The following is a 20,568-nucleotide window of genomic DNA, read 5'->3' on the forward strand; positions in this document are numbered from 1 at the left end:
CATTTGTCACTTTTATAGAGTGTATACCTCCCAACATTTTGGAAATAAAAAGAGGGACAAAAAAGTTGCAGCACGTAGCGTGGCAAATTTTTTGACCACTCCCATTTTTTGGCCACACCCCCTAATTATTATGTTAATTTTACCAAATTTTCCAGGATATAAAAGTTTGAACATATTTCTGTGTTTTTTTTTCAGTTATTACAGTTTTGCTTAATGAAGGTGAATTGCCCTTTAAGCTGAGAGTCTAACTATTCCCACGGGATCTGTTATCTAATTTCTTTTAACTTTTTAAACTTTTTTTTGCTTATCTAGATACATTTGAATTGTTACAAATGTATCTTATCTTCTGTTGCGGCTGTTCTGGGCTCTCTGCCAAAAGCCAATTAATTTAGAAACTATGTTTCTTTTTCTGGCTGTTCAGTGCTTTTAACTTTAAATAAGCAAATTTGGCAAAAGGACATAAAACCATGTAAGAGAATAAAAAAAAAGGAAAAGCAAATTTGGTACTGGATAATGTCAACTCACGAGGCCCCAATTCTTATCAAATTTATATGATACTCCTCTGATTTCTTAAGTTTTATGACTGGTAACAATTTATTGACTAGGTTAACCCATTGAGAAATGGTAGGGGAAATAGGTTTCGCCCCATTGTAGTATAATGGCTTTTTTAGCGTAGAATAACAGTGTTCTACACACTATAGGAGTTTTACTTTGAGGCAAAATTTCATCCATTATACCAAACAAACAAATTTCTGGTGAAATAATAATAAGCCTTAAAGGCCGAATGTTGGGGTCTTAAAATTAGCTACCAATTAGATCTTTTAAAGACTACTCTAGTTTTTCTTTGTTCATTTTTCAAAACATGAAGTCCCTATGACTCAAATCTTAAGGGATAGAAATAATTCCTTTTTAGGAGGTGTTTAATTTGCCAAAAATAAATATATATGCAGTTGAATGGCACCCCTTGTCAAATTCTTTTTGCTTGACTTTGGTTTTATTTTGATAAAGGCACAGTCCAGGTTTCAGAGCTCCTTTCAGATGTTTGTATTCTTTCTCTTTCACTTCTGCACTGATTGCACAGTTTCAGCCCGATGGTGTAAAGTTCTTATAATCCCCAGTTTATGTTCCAGAAGGTGATGGGAATCAAACAGCAAATACTGATCGGTGTGAGTGGGTTTCTTGTATACTTCAATATCCATGTTTCCCCCTCTTTGATAACTATTGCACACAGGCCCGGATTTGTGGAAAGGCCCAACCACACCCACATTGGTTCAAAAACACTGGGGATGTGCAGGAGATACAATAATGTTTTTAATTTCTTATGCGCCAATCCACATTGCTCCGGTACCAATAATTAAAATTTGCTCGAATAAAGGTAAGGGGAAAGGAGACAAATGGCAGTGGGTCTAGGGGCCCCTGCTATGTAAATCCGGCCCTGATTGCACAATCCAAAAATGGCACTGCCATGGCATCTTCCTTAGTGAACTTATGAACAAACACATTTCTGGTGAAAAAAATGTGGGGGATAGCCAGATTGTCATTTAAGTTTTCATACCCCCTTTCCAATGTTTCACAATCTTACAAGATAACCATATACTATAAAAGAAATCATCTTGAGGGAATTGACAGCAAGGACTGAAGATGAAAATCTGTTGGGATACATTTTACTTAGCCTAGTAGGAGTTTAAGAAATGTAATTATTGCATAAATTTTAATACATAAATTATTAAAATACATTTGAATAAAATTAATCAATATATCTGTTGTAGTAATTAAAAAATAATATAGTGAATCCATAGTTTCTTCCCATTGTTCATCTGTGATAGAGTGAAGAACCCCAGTGCCATTTATCAAGAGCTTTATGGAAAGGAGGAGGAAACATATTCTGTAGTGCTTTATATAAGTAGGATACTAATTTCTTAGTCTCTATCTGATATGAGCCTAATTGGGCTCTGAATGCATGTTTAAATTGTAGATGCCGAAATCGATCTGTGTGATGACCTTGCGTAAATTCTATAAGTTGTGGTAAAGATTTAAAAGTTCTATTTTGCAAAATATGTCCTAATATTTTAATACCAAGTTTAGGCCACTATATGAAATCAGATAGAGAATGCAAATGAGAATTGCCCCATAGTGATGTATGTGAATCCAATAAATATGAAGTAGTGAGGAATTTGTAATACAAGAGGGAATGAATTAGAATCTTTTAATTTACACAAAGGACTGTGAGGCATATTCTGATCATCAGCATCTGGAACAAACCATGTATGTAAGTGTGACAACTGAGCTGCTAAGTAAACCTCCTCTGTCTAGGGGAGCTGTCAAAGATTTCCGTGAAAATCTAGGTTGCTTACCTCATATAAAACCAAAGATATTTTTGGGATAGCGTCTGATTACAGAATGACAAGAATACTGAATGGAGTCTTCCATCTCCATATGTCAATAAGGTTCATACTAGTTGCCCAATTCGCATGTTCACTAGTTGCCCAATTGTGATGACAACTTATCTAAACAAGAGTGCAAAGGAGAATTAAAGTCACCCATAATACATAAAGGGGCTAAAAGTAGTGTAGCTATTTTGGCAAAAATCAATTCCATTGTAAAAGAACCCGGAGGTAGGTTATATACATGTACAACTGTAATCAAAAAATAATAAATTTTACAGTGGAGTATTAAGAATCTCCTTTGCATATCTACATATACTCGAAAACACTCAAACATTATATCCTTATTAATTAGCACTGACACCTCTCTGGCATGTGTAGAAAAGGGGGAGTGATAATGGTGCATCACCCATGATTTCTTAAAGGGAACCTGTCACCCTGAGAAATAATTCCAAATCCTATATTATAATGTTGGCCAAGCAAAATAAAGTTCACTTACACTTTATAAATAATTTAAATCTGGTTTCTTTTAGTCTTCAAATCCAAAATCACATGAAGCGGGCAGGTGCCATTTTGTGGACATTGTTATTAAGGCAAGTTTTTCATCATGCCAAAGTCTTGTTTATGCACCGGAATGAAGCACCTGATGTCCATGTCCTTGGTATAGAGGAGGGGCAGGCAATATATGATTGTCAGCTGAGATTTTTAAATGAGTTTATAATGGGTATGTATTTTTGAATAAAAAAAGAATTTGGGTTTCTTACTTAATTTGAAAAGTGCTTTTATGATACTGCTTTTTATGTCTGGGTGACAGGTCACCTTTAAAAGAAAACTACCCCCCCCAATAAAAGTCCCCATCCACAGCCATCAAATGAGCCCCCTCTCTGCTACACGCAGAGTGGAGCTAGCAGGTGCCTTCTTCTGTATCTTCATGTTCTTTTCCAATCAGTTTGGCGACACGGAGCTTGCTGGCGCATGAGCAGTTATAGATACTCTGGGATACTCTTCAACTGCACATGCGCCAGCAAGCTTTGTGTCGCAGAACTGATTTAAAAAGAACACGAAGATTCAGAAGATGACGTCTGCTACCTCCGCTGTGCATGTGTGCTTGTAGAAGTCAGCTTTACTATGAGAGACACTGTTCATTGAAATAGACTCTGTGGGGAGGAAGCAGAGAGGGGCTCATTTGATGGCTGTGGATGGGGACTTTTGTCATAGGGGGGTTTAGTTCTCCTATAAAGGCAAAACCTTTAGAGCCCACTAAATGGGTTTCCTGCAATAAAAGTATTGATGGAGAACATTTCTTAAGATATATAAAAAGCTGTGCTCTTTGAAAATTTTAAGCCCCTAACGTTCCATGACCAGGAGTAAATCTGTCACATTACTTAATATTCTAATATTGTGGTAATTCACAAGTACTAATAGCTGCATAGTATGAAATTCAGCAACTCTATTAATTTAACAATTTGGAAAAATGCTTGAAACACATTTACCCCCAACCCCAACCCTACCCTGGCTACCCATATTTCAAAGCATGCACATACCCAAATATAAATATCAAGTAGATAGTGAGCAGTTACTAAAATGTAAATTACCATCTCCTGCCAATAGTAGAAAAAGGGTGTGGAATACCATGACCAAATACAAACTCAGTGAAGCATATAGAAAACCAGCATTGTACCAAATCAAACCACCCTATGACCTTTATAACTAAATTTTGTAATATCACATAATACATCAGTTATTAAAATAATTCAATCAGAATAACCAATCAACAAACTATTCTGCCTACAGTCTTATTCTTTATACCTTAAGTGGTAAAAATCTGTGCTGTGACTTACATATGACTTAAGCACCCATGAGGCATATGTATATTTAAAAAAAACGTATACAAAAAACGATTTCTAATTGAAAGAAGACAATAAAACATAAGTTGTCTGAATAAAACACAATTCTACAAGAATATTGGAGCAGCCCCCCATACCCAAAAAATTTTTTGGAGAATGCTATGTTACTTTCTGTAGCTAGTTAGCTAGCAGCCCTGGCTATTCTTAGTTTCATTGTTTTCACTCCCACACACTTGTGCCTCATTTATTGTCCAAGTCAAGGTACAGGTATAGTATCTGTTATCCAGAAGTCTGTTTTCCCGAAAGCACAAATTTATGGGAATACCATCTCCCATAGAGTCTCTTTTAATTTAATAATTCAAATGTTTCAAAATGATTTCCTTTTCCTCTGTAATAATAAAATAGTGCCTTGTACAATTTTCTAACTATTATCAAGAAAACACCTGGCCCCAAGCATTCTGGATAAGAGTTCCAATACCTGTATTTGATGTATATTAATAATTATTTTGATGGGCCTTTGCTTTTACTTTCAGCAACCTTAATTTTGATCCTCAATAGGAAGCATGCGTTGTCATTCAGCATACATTTATATATTCTGCAGTCTGCAATGCACGGTACATATACTATATATCTAGAAAAATGCACCTTTCCTTGTATGCATTTGGTAAATACTTATTTCTAGGAACCTGTTTTTTTTTTTTCGAAAGTTCTTATCTCAATCGTATATCTATAGTATATTTTCTTAGAATTTCAGACATTCTTGGAGTAACATAGATAAAATATTTTAGTGTGATTTGACTGTATAGTTATTTTCTCTTGAACTGAGCAATATTCCTTCTTGCACTAAATAGTCCTAAGGAACCAGAACAGCTTTATTGCATGTGGTGCTTTAAACCAGGCCATTCTATACATATAGGAATATAGCTTTTAGAAAGACCTTCTGATGCCATGAAATTTTGTTACTATGACAACTAATGTTTGTATACAGTTGAAGGCCGAATCTGTAGCGAATTACAGTCTCACATTCTTGTTTGAGTGTTATTTGGCGTTGCTGACATACTAAGTGATTTACAGGCAGAAAGTAGTACCAAGACCCAGATCTGACCACTGTAGTGTTCACAGTTTTACATTTACCATCAGGTGCTACAAGCAATACACCTCAAACTCGTATTTTTTGTGGGTGAGACTATACCTACTTCTGAAGTGGCTGAAAATACATATTACAGGTATGGGATCTGTTATCCGGAAAACCGAAAGTTCGGAATGATTTCCCTTTTCTCTGTAATAATAAAACAGTACCTTGCATTTGATTCAAACAAAGATATAATTAATTATTATTGGAAGCAAATCCTGTCTATTGGGTTTATTTAGGGACAGATTTATTAAGGGTCGAATAGTAAATTAAAATTTTTCTAGTGTCAAAGTTCACACATTTGAATTTTAATCCCCCTATTCGAATGTGAATTAGAATGTGAGATTTATCACACCTCGGCCATGGAAACGTCCTAATTCGAATATTCGCCATCTAAAACCTGGCAAGTTCATGTACAATTTAATGGCAGAGGTTTGTTGAGTCATTTGGATATGTTCTTAGCCTTCCTGACATTTGGGGGTTTTTTCAAGTGAAAAACTTGTTTCGTACAAATCGAATATGAATCAAATATAAAATATTCAGGGCGGAACCATTCGATCGAATGTTAGCCATTAGAATTTTTTCTTAAATAACCTCACAGTTGAATTGTGAGTATATTATAATTAAAAAAAAACACATGAATTTACAATTGGACCTTTGATAAATGAGCTTTTATATGTTTACATGATATTTTAATAGACTGAAGAAGCATGACGATACAAATAAAGACCCATTATTCAAAAAAAAAAAACCCAGGTCTCAAGCATTTGGGATAATAGGTCCCATACCGGTACTTATGTTTTGGTTGAGTAACATGTTTTTAGGAAAATATTATTTAATCTCTGCATTCAAAAATATTGTTCAATGTGATATGTATTTTGTGTCCTATATAGGTGCTATGAAATATGTTTAATTAGCTCTCAAGCAGGGTTTCGCTACAATATTCAACTTGTAAGTAATACAGAAGTGCTGAATAGAGCAAGGTCACCCATAGATTAAATAGTGATATAATGGATTGGATGGGCACAAGGAGGACGTGAGGAACTCCTAAGGGAACTCCATTGCCCACTCAGGGTATGAGTGAATAGATGTATGGTGAACAAGAGATATAGCCCTATTGTGTCAGCTGATATCTTAAATACATGATTAAATCATTCATTGACGACTGTGCAAAAATAACTGATATGTTGACTGCAAGCAAAGCAATATACTTCCATACCTACCAACAGTTGAAAAACAGAAAGAGGGACAAAAAGATATGCGGTGAAAATGTTTTGAACACGCTATTTTATGGCCACACCACTTAAATACCACATCAATTTTACAAAATGTGGTAGGTTATGGAAAGTGGTTTTAAGATCAGGTTTTATGTGTTAAAGGAACAGTAACATCAAAAAATTAAATAGTTTTAAAGTAATAAAAATATAATACAGTGTTGCCATGCACTAGTAAAACTGCTGTGTTTGCTTCAGTAACACTACTACAGTTCACATATATAAGCTGCTGTGTAGCAATGGGGCAGCCTGTCAAAGGAGAAAAGGCTCAGGTTACACAGTAGATAGCAGATAAGTAGAACATAATGGTGTTATTTGTTATCCACTATTTATCTTGTACCATATAGCCTTTTTTCAATTTCTGCCATTGCTACACATTGCTTGTTTATATGAACTATAGTAGTGTTTCTGAAGCAAACAGATCAGTTTTACCAGTGCAGGGCAACACTACATCATATTTCCATTACTTTAAAACACTTTAATTTTTTTTGGTGTTACTGTTCCTTTAATACAGTTTTGTTAATGAAGATGAAATTGCCATTTAAGCTGCAATTCTTAGTTCTCCCAAGAGACCTGCTTATCTTAAATAGTTACAATTGTATCTTTGCTTATTTTAAACTGTTACAAATGTATCTAAGTGCAGGTGTCAAGTTTTCTGGGTTCTCTGCCAAAACCTTTTATTTAATTACATTTCAGAAACTTTGTATCTTTTTATGGCTGTTCAGTGCAGGAGAAACTCGGGACATTTCAGTAACAGTCGGAGATTGTCGGCTGAGCTGTCAAAATCGGGACTGTCCCGTGACAAATGGGCAAGATAGGAAGTATGTGCTTCTCAAGGCACCATGTAACACACTGTACTTGGAAGGCCATAAAATTAAGCTTAACGTTCTGAATCCTATAATTGGTCAGTTTGATGGAAAAAATGTCTTAGCTTAGACAAACTACCATGTTTCTCATATGGGATGGTAGTGATGTCTTCATAAAAATAGAAACTTTATTATGATGAGTGTATAAGTTACAACTGCATTTCAGTACAGCTTGTCAGGCAAAATCTTATGTCCTTACTAGTGCTTTATAAACCAAGTGACCAGTACCATTCAAAAATATGTGCATGCAAACAAAGCTTATGTTTCTGGTAAGACAACAGGAACTAATATGCATTTTTAGTATCTGCTAAAAGGCAAAACCTGGTTTGTTGACTGGCTTGCCCTCATTTTCACTTTTGACTTTCTTGTAATGTACATATGATCAGACAGACGGCCTATGGGTAACTGATCCCAATATTTGCTGACAACCCAACATTTTTTTACTCATGAACCACATTAATATGTAAAAAGAGTTGGAGAGCAACACATGCATGCAAAAATGTACTGGGGGGTACTTAAAAAGGGCTGTGATTGGCTATTTGGCAGCTCCTATGTGGACTGTAAGGGCAGAACTCCACGGGCGATGTTATCTAATGCGTCGCACTGAGAGGAAACACAAGCGACCAGTTGGATGCGCTAAATATAATGTAAGTGATAGAAACATTGCAGCTACAAACTACACACAACATGACTGTCGGATGAGGACGCAGTTGTGTCGTGTGAAGTCAAATGCATGTAGTTTGTACCTGCGATGTTTCTATCACTTATATTATATTCGGCTCCTCCGACTGGTCGCCTGCGTTTCCTCTCAGCTCGACGTATTGGATAGTGGGGATGCTGCCCTAGGTGAAATGTGCAAAGCATACATTTTTACTGAAAAGGCAATGGTGACTAGTGGCATCTTGAGCAAACATTTGTTCATTTCCAAGCATTTTTTGATGCAGATTTCTTTAAGAAACAGAGTTTTAATTATTTTCAGAATGTGGATTGTGATGGGTGCATATTTTTGTGCACTGGAAAACCCCTTGTTTATAAAGAATGTGAAACCTCAGCAGTGATATGACAGTTTCATGTTAATATACAGTCTCATGTTAACTTGGTACAGTAAAAAGTATGTGAAAAAAGAGCCTTGAAGAAACATTTCTTTTCTGCAGTTCTAGGAACTTTCTATTTCTTCATACCTTTTACTTCCTTCATGTTTGTTTTATTAAGCTCTGTTAATTTTTACTGCAGCAGAGTAAAGTTTTACTCAAACCACATTCATTGCTATTGCTTTGTCACATTGCTATGTGCTGATGTTGTACATTTTACAAATGCTATATCATGGTCAGGCAGAATGTGGCGGGGCGGCATGCTGCCTCTAAAATTTTGCCACCCTAGGCCTGCGCCTTTGTGGCCTCACTCCAAATCCGGGTCTATATAATGCATTTCCCTGCTTTTATATACTCCTGGATTTTACACAATTTTTTCTGATCCGCTGAAAAACATAAAATGGGGGTTCTACTATAATACCTAATGATAGTATTTCTGTTATTATCGTTGAATATGGCCATTTATTCTATAAATATATACTGTATAGTATTTATAGACTCTTAGCTCTGTTAGGGATTATATTTACTGGGGCAGTGTCTAACAAATTGGTGCCCCCAATTAATATCACTTTCCTTGTACCTGAAAGTCCAGTGCCAACTATTGTGATTCATAGCACTTATTAACCTTATTTTTTTGCTTCTGAGTTACCCACCCTCTTAGGGCTAAGGAACATATGGAAATTAGCCACCCGTTATCTATCTGAGCCATGAAAAGGCAAAGGCAAAAGACATTTCTCTTATCACCTATTCACAATACATAACTATCACTGTATTAAAAAAAAGGTAAATACCTGACTTGTATATTGTACCTTTTTACATTACATTCAGGTCAATGACACATTGTGTAATTTATAGCCCTCATTTTGTTGTGGCTACAAAATAAAATGCTAAAGATAAGTGCAGTCCAACTTCTGTAGTACCGAGGGCTAGAATTTTTCTGGCCTATGTCAGGGTCGGACTGGGGGGTTTAGGGCCCACTGGGCTACTGCCCCAGGGCCCCCCACCGCCTCCCTGTCGCTCCTGAGCTCCGCATAAAGTTTCTGGATACGTCCGCGGTGCCGGTTTGGTGCGTAGGCATGTGGCTTCAGTGCGCACATCGCCACATTTGTGCGCACGTGAATTTTTTTTTTTCTTACCGTGACCTCCGAGGTCGCGCTACTAAGAAGTGGATCTGGGCCGGCGGATCCCACAAGAGCCCGGGGCCCACCGGGTTTTTTCCCGGTGTCCCGCCGGCCCAGTCCGACACTGGCCTATGTGGTGGAGAGCCGATAATGGATGCTGGTGTTGACCATTCCCTATTTTTAAACCACACCCAATTTAAATCACACCCATGTTACCACAAGAACTTTTAAGACCATGTCCACATTAATGATGGTAGCACACCAAAAAAAAAAAAAATTGTTGGTGATCACTGCAGGGATATCACTCATATGTGAAACATTTTAGTCATATCAATCATACCCTTAAATCCATATGCCTATTCCTCTTCTGTGGATAACGCAGCACCCCCCACCCTAGTACATGATTAAACACCTTAGGGGCCCATTACAACAATTTCCAGATGCTAACAAACCCCCAGAACAGAGTATGGCACACACATCAAGTGTAGGGCAGGCAGAGCGGGGCACACACGGAGCATAGGGCAGGCAAAATAGGGCAGGAGACAGAAAAATCTATAAGGACCACTCTAAAGTGATAATTTCATGTGCTACATACAGTGACACAATGCTGGTGCCCCCCAGCAGTTTGTATGAGTAGTGAACAGGTGAACAATGTGGGAATTTGTAGTCTTGCTCTGAGGTCTGAACAGTACAGGGCTTTAGGGGTGTGAACAATATAGGTGTGAAGAATGCAGGAGGGATTACATGTGTGAACAATGCAGGAGTTTAGTGTCAGAATTTGAGGTGTAAATAATGCAAGGGTCAGCTAATCGCAGTAGTGATACCTTTCAAAACTGCTTACAAGGTAAGCAGTCATAGCAGGCAGACTCTCATGTGGGGGGGCACACAAGGGGGGTGGGGCTCCTGGCCAACAGTTGGATGGCACTGCCATAGATAATGCTAAAACATACCTCCCAACTGTCCCGTTTTTCATAGGACAGTCCTGATTTTGACAGCTCAAACTGCAGTCCCAGGTTTCTCACTGAAATGTCCTGACTTTTTTTTTGATCTCCTGCACTGAACAGCCAGAGAAAGATACAAAGTTTCTAAAACTTAATTGGCTTTTGGCAGAAAGCCCAGAATACGTGTTGCAATTGGAAACTTTTGTAACAATTTAAGATAAGCAAAGAAACAATTGTAAGAATTTTCTGCTTCAAATATTTTGGTCTCTCTTTATAGTGTTGGGAGGTATGCTAACAACTGTGTCTGCTAAAACACTTAAACCGTATGTAATTTTTGAGCGATTATGCTATTTTAGTGTTTTAGCAGAGATAGTTGTCAGTATTGTCTATGGCACAGTAATTTGTAGAGGTTTTTAAGGTTGCCAGGAAAACTAGGGTTGCCACCTTTTTTCGTCGGTAATACCGGGCTTCAAGTTGTAGGGTGATGGGATAATGATGTCACAGGGTGGGGAAATGGGCGTGCTGGGTGGGGAAATGGGTGGAGTAGAGGTGGGCTTCTTTTTTATAAGGGGTGATTGGCAGCAGAGACTGTCAGGGTAGGGTGATTTATAGGGTTTTTACAAATTTACCAGCAACTTGTCCCTCTTTCATCAGCACCAATAAATGTTTTATTTTGAAGCATGGTATGAAACTGGAGTAACCAGAATAACGCCACCCTGACACATGGTAGAGAACAGACAAGCTTTATGTTCCCAGAGGTGCTTACAATTGAATTTCCTTTTCAGATTCATGGTAAGGTAGTTTTCATAAAAATAACATTAGGCAGACTCTTTTAAAATAGAACTAAAGCTTAACTAAAGAATTAGCTAGAAATGTTGTACATTATGTTTTGGGCTTCTGTACCAGCCCAAGGTAACCACAGCCCTGTAGCAGGGAAGGTCTGTGTCTCTAAAGATGCCCCAGTATCTCCACATGATATTATTTTCTGCTGATTCACTACATATGCTCTGTGCTGCTGTCACTTACTGAGCTTAGGAACACACTCACAATATACAATACACATATAATAGAAATGTCACAATATAAGGATGATTAGTAATTAATACAGATAATTACTACATAGCAGCACAGAAACTAGTGCAGTTAGCACGAAAATTTTGCATTAGCTTATATTACAGCGCAACCTCATTTTCTGCTGGATAATTTGTGATGACCCCTAAGCTGCTCAGAGCCCACTGAGCATTTAAGTGTCTCAGACATTTTCCAAGATGATGACCGCCTGTGACAAGTCCTGGATCATTGCTGCTATTGAGAAGCTAAAACTTTAGGCTGATGCAATATATAAAATATGATGTCTTTAGCCATATTCAAATTAGGGTTTAGTTCTCCTTTAATGGCTATTTAGGAATGCTAGAAAAGGCAGATTTTTGTGTGTATTTATATGAAAAATATATTCATAAATACCAAAGTGAAAAAAAGACTTGTAAATGTTGAGGAAATCATGTCTAGACATTATTTACTGTCAATAAATACATTTGAACCGGAAGTCATTTTACCTAATAAATATCACAATTATGTTCTTACAAAATATGTTACAATGATAATATTTGTCAGTAAGCAACCTGCAAGTCTTACATCTAGTGATTAATCTGGGGTGTGCTTTCTGCTTATAATGTGTACCAATTGAGAGCAAAACTATGTACAGATTTATGTCTGTAGATATGCATGCAGTCTGTAGAAAGACAAGTCACTTGGAAAACAGAAAAGAAGAATCTAATATGAGCAAGAATATTTGAAATATTTCATTGGGAATTGTATGCTTGCTTTTACCCACAATGCCAGTGAAGAACACGCACATGATCTCATGAGTGCTGTAACCTTGTTGTATAAATAGGGAAAAGAAAAGCATTACAGTATGTCTCACATCTGGAATGCATTCTTCTTTAGTTTTCCATGCGGTTACTATATCACAAAATCCTATATGCACACACTCTTACTTGGTGTGCATTATTACCAACTGGTCAATAACATCTAATTATACAGACTTGAAATGCTCAAATGGAGTTGATAGTTAAACACATATTTAGAGCTATACAATATACATACAGAATATTGTTTTTTTTTAATATATTACTTTAGCTCATTGAAAGCCACAATGAAAAAAAAATGCGTAGAACTCACATATTTTAGCATATCTTGTTTCCTTCCATGGCTTTCTTTCTAAACCCTTTGGGGGCTGGCAATATCTACTAAGGAAGTCTGCAAATGATTTGCAGTAATGTGCACAATCTTTAACTTTTTGCTTACAACTAAGTCAGCATTGACATTCTGTTTTGTTGTTATATTAAGGATGTCACAATTTTACAATGGTGAGTAACAAAACCCTGAAACTCATAGCAAGTGACAACTGCTTTAGAGCAATAAATGAATGAGACAGAGGCAAGCCTATTTTATATGGTCTATAGAATCCATATCACTTTTTTTATGACTTTCGTTTGGTTTGTTTTTTTTAAATAGAAAGCCAAGTACAATACAAAAGGATATGTTAAAAGTTGTAAGATATCATCTGTTTACTGAGTAAAAAATAAAATTACCTTGTACTACCACCAATTCTATGTAACAGTGAAAGGAGCAAGTCATGCCAAATCTGTTTTGATTGGTACTGTAGTAGATTAGTATAGTATTTGTGATGCTGATTAACTCACACTTGAGTATGAATTTTAGAATATGAATTTGTGATATGCAGCATTATGGATAGTTATGTTACCTCTATGATAGTCTTTACTACATACAGAAGACCATGCCAACACATTTACACATATTTGTGGTCACCTGCATTTATCACTTTTGATTTACATTCCTGATAAGGCTGCTGCTTGGATCCTTAGATAATCTTGTTAACCTAATGAATTTAGAAAACAAATAATTTGATTTATTGGACAGGTTTTAGGTTCTTCCATGGACATAGAAGGATCTACAACTTAGAGGAAAACATATATTAAGAATTAAGTGAATAAGAACCACCAGGGACAGGAAAAGCCATAATGGCTTGATCTTCTTTTCCGTCTTTAGCATTCTGTGTGACTGTGTCACTGTTCCTTACCCTCATAACATTTGTGGGGATGTTTTTTAGCTTTGATTTACTCTCTATGAATTGCTGTGCACATGTAAGCTATGGACATTTTTGGAAATTGTTGCTTCTGGTACAGAATTCATGCTCGTACATTGGCAAGAAAATGGGATTTAGTAACATCTACCAGAATTCCAGAGAAGGATCAGCTGTTTAGAGGAAACTATTCTGTATATTGTATTTTAAAGGTTATGGGATAATTGAGTCAAGATTTCCAGCAGCACATTGCTGTTTTAAACACAGCTCGTAACAGTATTGTTTATATGGACTCCATAAATAGTTATGCTGCATCTAGACATTTTTACACATTTTTTATGATTTGTTATCCCTAAATGAGTCATTTTTCCATAGCTGTCAGATCTGTCGTCCTTCAGCTATTAAATCCAATCAGTAGGCCTTAGTCACTGATGATGGTTGGAAAAAAAAAAAAAGAGTTCTTGACTCTGCTTCTGACATAAGCTCTACACTGGCGATTTTAAAATCTGCAGGTGAGGTTAATTTTTTTGGTGTCCTGACATCTGCTGATAGAATGGCCACTTGAAGGCATGAGGGAATATGGCCACCTTTGCTTTTTGGTTCATTAAAAATTTGCATTTCCGAAAATGCATAGTCTCTTTGGAATAGTGTGCACACTAAGAGGTGGATGTTATGCAGGTAGGGTTGCCACCTGTCCAGTTTTGACCTGGTCAGCTGGTTTTTGGAGTGCTGTCCCTGTCTAGGTCAAAATTGCCTGCCTCATTTTCCCAAGAAGGAAATCAGGAAAGGAATCCCATTGATCAACATGATTGATTCATCATAGTCCCATCCCTGACAGCACATGTCTTGCCATGTGATGTCACCATCCCCATTCCCCCATTCAGAGTCCTCCAAGAGGAAAGTTGGCAACTCTATATGCAGTTCAGTTCTTCTGCAACATGGGGTGGATTGGAGTAGATAGTTGTTTGTGTGCCAAACTATTGGACAATTGATGATGATAATGTTTAGTGCTTGGATTTGGCAGAATCTTAAAACTGTGGATCTGGTGCATCCCTAGTATGAAAGCACTAATGTCTTTATATGGCAATGAAACTCCTCTGTGACATTATTTCCTATATAAAGTAACCTGAACATTTACTAACTTATATAGTGACATGGACCTAAAATGGCGTTTTTTACTTTTTACTGGGTGATAGGCTGAAAAAGATAGTAAATTTTTTTTGGGGTACCCTCCTTCCCCCTTACATTTGGCACCTAAACTATACAGTGGGCACATGTGTAGGGCAATATATAGTGAATAAAGTACCCCCTCTTGTAAATTATAAGGATATTATAAGTTACCTAGGAGTTTCATGACCATATAAAAACACGAGGCCGAAGGCCGAGTGTTTTTATAAAGGTCATGAAACTCCGAGGTAACTTCAAATATCCTCATATTTTGCAACTGGGGGTACTTTATTTATTATAATAAATTTCAGCGAGTCATGTCACGGTGAGTTACATCAGAACTCACCGTTTATAAGGATATAATTTACAAGATATTCATGGCTTTTAAAGACCTCTATTAAATTTTATTAAGCTTCCCTGGCCTTGTGTAGTGTAATGTAATTGCTGCAGCATACACGTCCATTGTACTTTAACTGCACAGCTAATTAGGCATCGCTAGCGTAACATCGGTCTGCTTATCGTATTATTGCTAGCGCAACTTTGCAACCGTTCGGTAACCTGTGTGTAACTTCGGATCTTCATGAATTTGCGTAGGCCTGGCAAAACTACGCCTGTCGAAGTGCAGGGGAAGCCGTCGCTAGCGCATTTTCGGCACATTGTGAATTTGCCCCAGTGATTTCTGTAATATTTACGAAGCTAAAACATCGGCTCCAAAGGCAGAACATTATGGTCCAGTGGTGTATGTTCATTCTAAAGCTTCTTTTTGCAAGTTTTTTTAACGTTACTAGATAAGCTTTATTAATTTTCACTGAAAAATATGAAAAACAGTCCTGTATTAAACCATCTTTAAGAATCCCAAACTTGTTTTTTTTTATAGGATAACAAAACCTTTAACGTTTGCTGACTGTGTTGGGAATGAGCTACCTTTGGGATGGGAAATTGTTTACGATCAACAGATAGGAGTATACTACATGGACCACATTAACCGTAAGTAATGTTTTAATTTTTTATGCAACATTTGCAATCATAATTTATGGGTCACTTTGAGGTCTTTTTTCCCATGCAAGGCACTGGCATTGCATGCTGGGTCAGGACCCAAACATCTGGGTATCTAATGGTAACCTGACTATTTCTTATTAAAAAATATGTGGATATTAGAAGACCCCTGAGTTCCATGATTGCCTTCCATGTGCTTTTATATGGTCATGGAACTCCTCATTGACTTCATATGTTTTACAATAGGGGGTATTTTTTCACTGTAACAGCAGGTTTCTACTTCATTATAAATGTGACATTTATATTTTATGGTGATCTCTTCTAGAACTTTCTCCCCATGCACACTGCCTGTGGCCTTGAGCTTTTATATGGTCACGTAACTCTTTGGTGACTTATATCTTTATAAATTACAGTATGAGGTACATTACCCACTTTATAATGTGCTATAAGGGTGCTATTTTTCCATCATGCCAGTATGTATTCTATTCATGAAACACCACACTGAGTGATAACAGTAAATATAAAAGATTGCATATACCGTTTAATTATTAGTAATTCAGACCCGAGATACCTTGGCAGTTAAAACGTAAAAAAATAACCAACCAACATAGGGAGATTTACCACACGTTGGTGTATTTTCTCAATAATCCAAGGACAGATACAAGCACTCTTTTTTTTTAACATGTGCCTTTTAAAAGGTAAATAAGAAATGTTCTATACCTGGTATTATTGGACACCCCACACATGTATCTATATTGCACAGTGTGTCAACATTTAACTCATGTCCTGTGGCCCTTAAAAAAAAATATATATACATATATATAAATATACAGTATGTGTCATTGTTGATTGTGAGATTCTTTTGAAATGAAGATTTCACACCAATTATGACCCATGGACCCAAGGTCTGACCCAGTTACTGCACAATTTTGTTATTGCAATTTCTGTATTTGTCTTATAGAACTTACCCAGGTTGAGGACCCACGAGAGCAGTGGAGACGAGAACAGGAACGCATGCTAAAAGAATACTTGGTTGTAGCCCAGGAGGCTCTTAATGCCAAGAAGGAGATTTACCATATTAAGCAGCAGCGTTTCGAGTTGGCACAAGAAGAGTTTCAACAGTTGCATGATCTCTGTGAAGATGACAGTCGCTCTTATGTCAGCTGTAAGTAACCTGCTACCTTATTATCACTTCCTTACAGCTGTTAAAATATTCTGTTTTCACAGTGTTATGGAAAGAATATACTTACACCAAAGAGCTAACTACATTTGGGAAAATGATGCTTTACTGCATAAGTTAAAGAACCATTATACCTTCAAAGTTCTTAATACAGAAAAATAAAGAACTTATACAGGTATATATTTACCTGATATCCTGGTTTCAGTGGCATTTAGCCAATGACCTCTCCTCCTGCTAGCCTTTTTTTATGCAGAGTGTAAAATAGTGTAACCAGTATGAGTTCTCTGCTCTAGATGGTTCTGTTACTTAAGTGTTTATGCCTCCAGTGCATTGGCAACCCTCCTACATTGCTTTTTGTGAAAGTGCAACTTAAAGGGAAAGGTTGGTGCCATCCATAATAGAAGCATGAGCTAGGATATAATTGAAAATATGTAATTTTTCCAATAAGGTGAAATAAAAAAGAGATTTTGTAAACATTTACATTTTGTTTGGATATATAATAATATTTATTAAAATAAAAAAGGCTTTAAAGCATACATTTCTTTTTTCCGCTATATCTCTACAGTAGACAATATTGGGAGCATGTAATGTACGTTACTATAAAAAAAAGTCTTCTATGCAACTGAAAATCTATTCATGGTGACACAATGGCCTTTCCTCTGAGGCATCCAAGAAATTGTTATTGTTTCTTCACATACATATGGATGGCCATGTTTATTTGTTTGGGTGAGAAGCTGCAGGACATGCTGCACTTTTGACGAAAATTATTACTTTTGGTCTGTGTTCTGACAAATCAAATTTGGCAGGCTAGTCTCTTAAAACTGCTCTCAAGCTGAAATGTACCCACCCAGATGTTCTCCTGTCATTTCTGAACAAATGTGCAATTAAGACTTTTTTTGCTGGCTGGCAGGGAAAGCAGGGTCACTTCTGTTGCAAAAACAGAATATTAGCAGTATACAACTGCCAGTAAGAGAAAGAAATGTAAAAGTGCTCAGAAGAGCATTCTGAGGAATATTACATTAATTTCTTTAGGTATGAATAGTTTCCCATTAAATAATTATAATATTTCAATATTGGTATATTCCAATTTGTTTTTCCACTTGAGGCACTTTTTACTTGATTTTGGTTAGATTTTTTTTCCACCAAAATAAATAAATAGTTATATATAGAAAATAGTAAAATATTCAAGTATTATCAAGGAAATATGTGTCAGGGAGCCGGGAGCCCCCTCTGGGGAGTAGTCCGGATCTAGGAGGAAGCCCCTCACGAGGAATCAGGGTCGTGGTATCCAGGGGTAAGGCAAGAGAATAATCAAAGTCCAGGCACAGGTCAAAAGACAGGCAGAATACAAACAAAGTCCAAGGCCAGGCAGGGGGTCAATGGCAGGCAGAGAATCAGCGAAGTCCAGGTCCAGGCAAGGGGTCACAACAAGGAATCAGGAAGATAAGCAGAGGAAACAGCAAGGGAACCAAGGAATACTCAGGGAACAGAATCCTATTTTCGGGCGCCATCTTGGCGCCTCAGGCGTCCTTTTATATTCGAATTTGGCGCCCTTGCGCCAGCGTCAGCGCGCCCGCGACCGTCGCGCCGCGCTGACGTCACGGCGCCGGCGTCGGAACCCACGTGGGTTGCCTGGGCGCCGCCATTTTGGATTCTTCGCCGCCGGGAGCGGACACGACTCCTCGCGCTCCCGGCGGTCTTGACAGTACCCCCCCCTCACGGGGGGCCTCAGGACCACCGGGACTTGGTTTCTGGGGAAACTTGGAGTGGAAGTCTCTTACCAAACGAGGAGCATGCACATCACGGTGTCCCTCCCAAGAGCATTCTTCGGGGCCAAAGCCCTTCCAATGGATGAGGTACTGAAGGGACCCTCTGGAGATTCTGGAATCAAGGATTCTCTCCACCTCGAATTCTTGTTGACCCTCCACAGAGACGGCAGGAGGAGGAGATTGGACATCAGAAAAACGGTTAGAGATGGTGGGCTTCACCAGGGAGACGTGGAACACGTTGGGGATTCTCATCTCTGGTGGGAGTTGAAGTCTGATGGCTACGGGGTTAATTATCTCCAAGATGGGGAACGGACCCAGGAACTTCGGACCCAACTTGGGAGATGGCACCTTCAAGCGAATATTCCTGGAAGAGAGCCAGACACTATCACCCACCTTGTAGGGAGGAGAGGGCCTTCTACGGCGATCCGCGAAAGTCTTGTGGACTAGAGCACTCTTCTCCAGATTAGACTTGGTTGCAGCCCAAATAGCAAGCATATGGGCTGCCAGATCATCTGCAGCCGGGACGTCCGACAACACGAAGTCCTGAGGAAAGGCTTGAGGGTGCTGTCCATACACCACCATAAACGGAGACCTTCCTGTGGAGGAATGACATGCATTATTATGAGCAAACTCCGCCCACGGGAGGAGGTCAGACCAATCGTCCTGGCAAAGAGACACGTGGTTCCTCAGGAACTGTTCTAAGGCTTGGTTCACACGTTCAGCTGCCCCATTCGTCTGCGGGTGGTAGGCAGACGAAAATTGAAGTGTTATTCCCAAATCTTTACATAGGGAACGCCAGAACTTGGCGGTAAACTGGGTGCCTCTGTCGGAGACGATCTCCACCGGGAAACCATGCAGGCGGAAGATGTACTTAATAAAGAGTTGGGATAATTCCACCGCAGAGGGTAACTTCTTCAAAGGAATGAAATGGGCCATTTTGCTGAAGCGGTCAATAACAACCCAGATCACAGTATTCCCACCGGAGGGAGGAAGTTCGACAATAAAGTCCATAGAGAGGTGCGTCCATGGACGAGAGGGAACCGGCAAAGGCTGTAACAACCCGCTGGGGCGGGAATGGCTAGGCTTAGAAGTGGCGCAGACATTACAAGCAGCCACAAAGTCCTTTACATCCTTGCGGATATCAGGCCACCAGACTAGGCGCCTCAAGAGTTCAAGGGTCTTGGCCGGACCAGGATGTCCAGCTTGCCTGGAGCAGTGGGTTTGTTGTAGGATGGCCAGGCGAAGTTCTGGAGGGACGAAGGCCATGCCAATCGGAGTATCTTGAGGAGCCAAGGACTGCCCAGCCAGAATCTGGTCGGCAAATTGGGGATACAGAGAGGCAATGATCTTGACTGGTGGAATGATTGGTTCTTGCCTCTCAGGGTCACGGTCCACCGGAGTGAAGCTACGAGACAAGGCGTCGGCCTTCAGATTCTTGGAACCTGGGCGATAGGTCAAAACAAAGTTAAATTGGGAAAAGAAAAGGGCCCACCTGGCTTGCCTGGGATTTAGCCTCTTGAGGGACTGTATAAACTCCAGATTCTTGTGATCTGTGAAAATCTGGACAGGAATTTCAGAGCCCTCCAGGAGGTGACGCCATTCTTCAAGGGCAAGCTTGACTGCCAAGAGTTCCCGATTCCCGACATCATAGTTCTGCTCTGCGGATGAGAACTTCTTGGAGAAAAACGCACAGG

The 20,568-nt window shown here is 38.5% G+C and overlaps 1 protein-coding gene across 2 annotated transcripts in view; it reads left to right on the plus strand.

Moving 5' to 3' along the window:
* Positions 1-20,568, plus strand: part of wwc3.L (WWC family member 3 L homeolog) — a 133,771-nt gene that overhangs the window by 28,621 nt on the left and 84,582 nt on the right. Inside the window, exons 1-3 of one of the 2 annotated variants that reach the window (XM_041582088.1) lie at positions 5,208-5,457; positions 15,807-15,916; positions 16,887-17,090. In XM_041582088.1, coding sequence (XP_041438022.1) covers positions 15,901-15,916; positions 16,887-17,090 — 220 coding nt within the window. In that variant the 5' untranslated portion in view covers positions 5,208-5,457; positions 15,807-15,900. Of the gene's footprint in view, positions 1-5,207; positions 5,458-15,806; positions 15,917-16,886; positions 17,091-20,568 lie in introns of those variants that run through there. The other variant, XM_041582087.1, reaches the window with a different exon arrangement.

Source organism: Xenopus laevis, chromosome 2L (genome assembly GCF_017654675.1).
Source record: "Xenopus laevis strain J_2021 chromosome 2L, Xenopus_laevis_v10.1, whole genome shotgun sequence".
In the NCBI taxonomy this organism is placed as follows: domain Eukaryota; kingdom Metazoa; phylum Chordata; class Amphibia; order Anura; family Pipidae; genus Xenopus; species Xenopus laevis.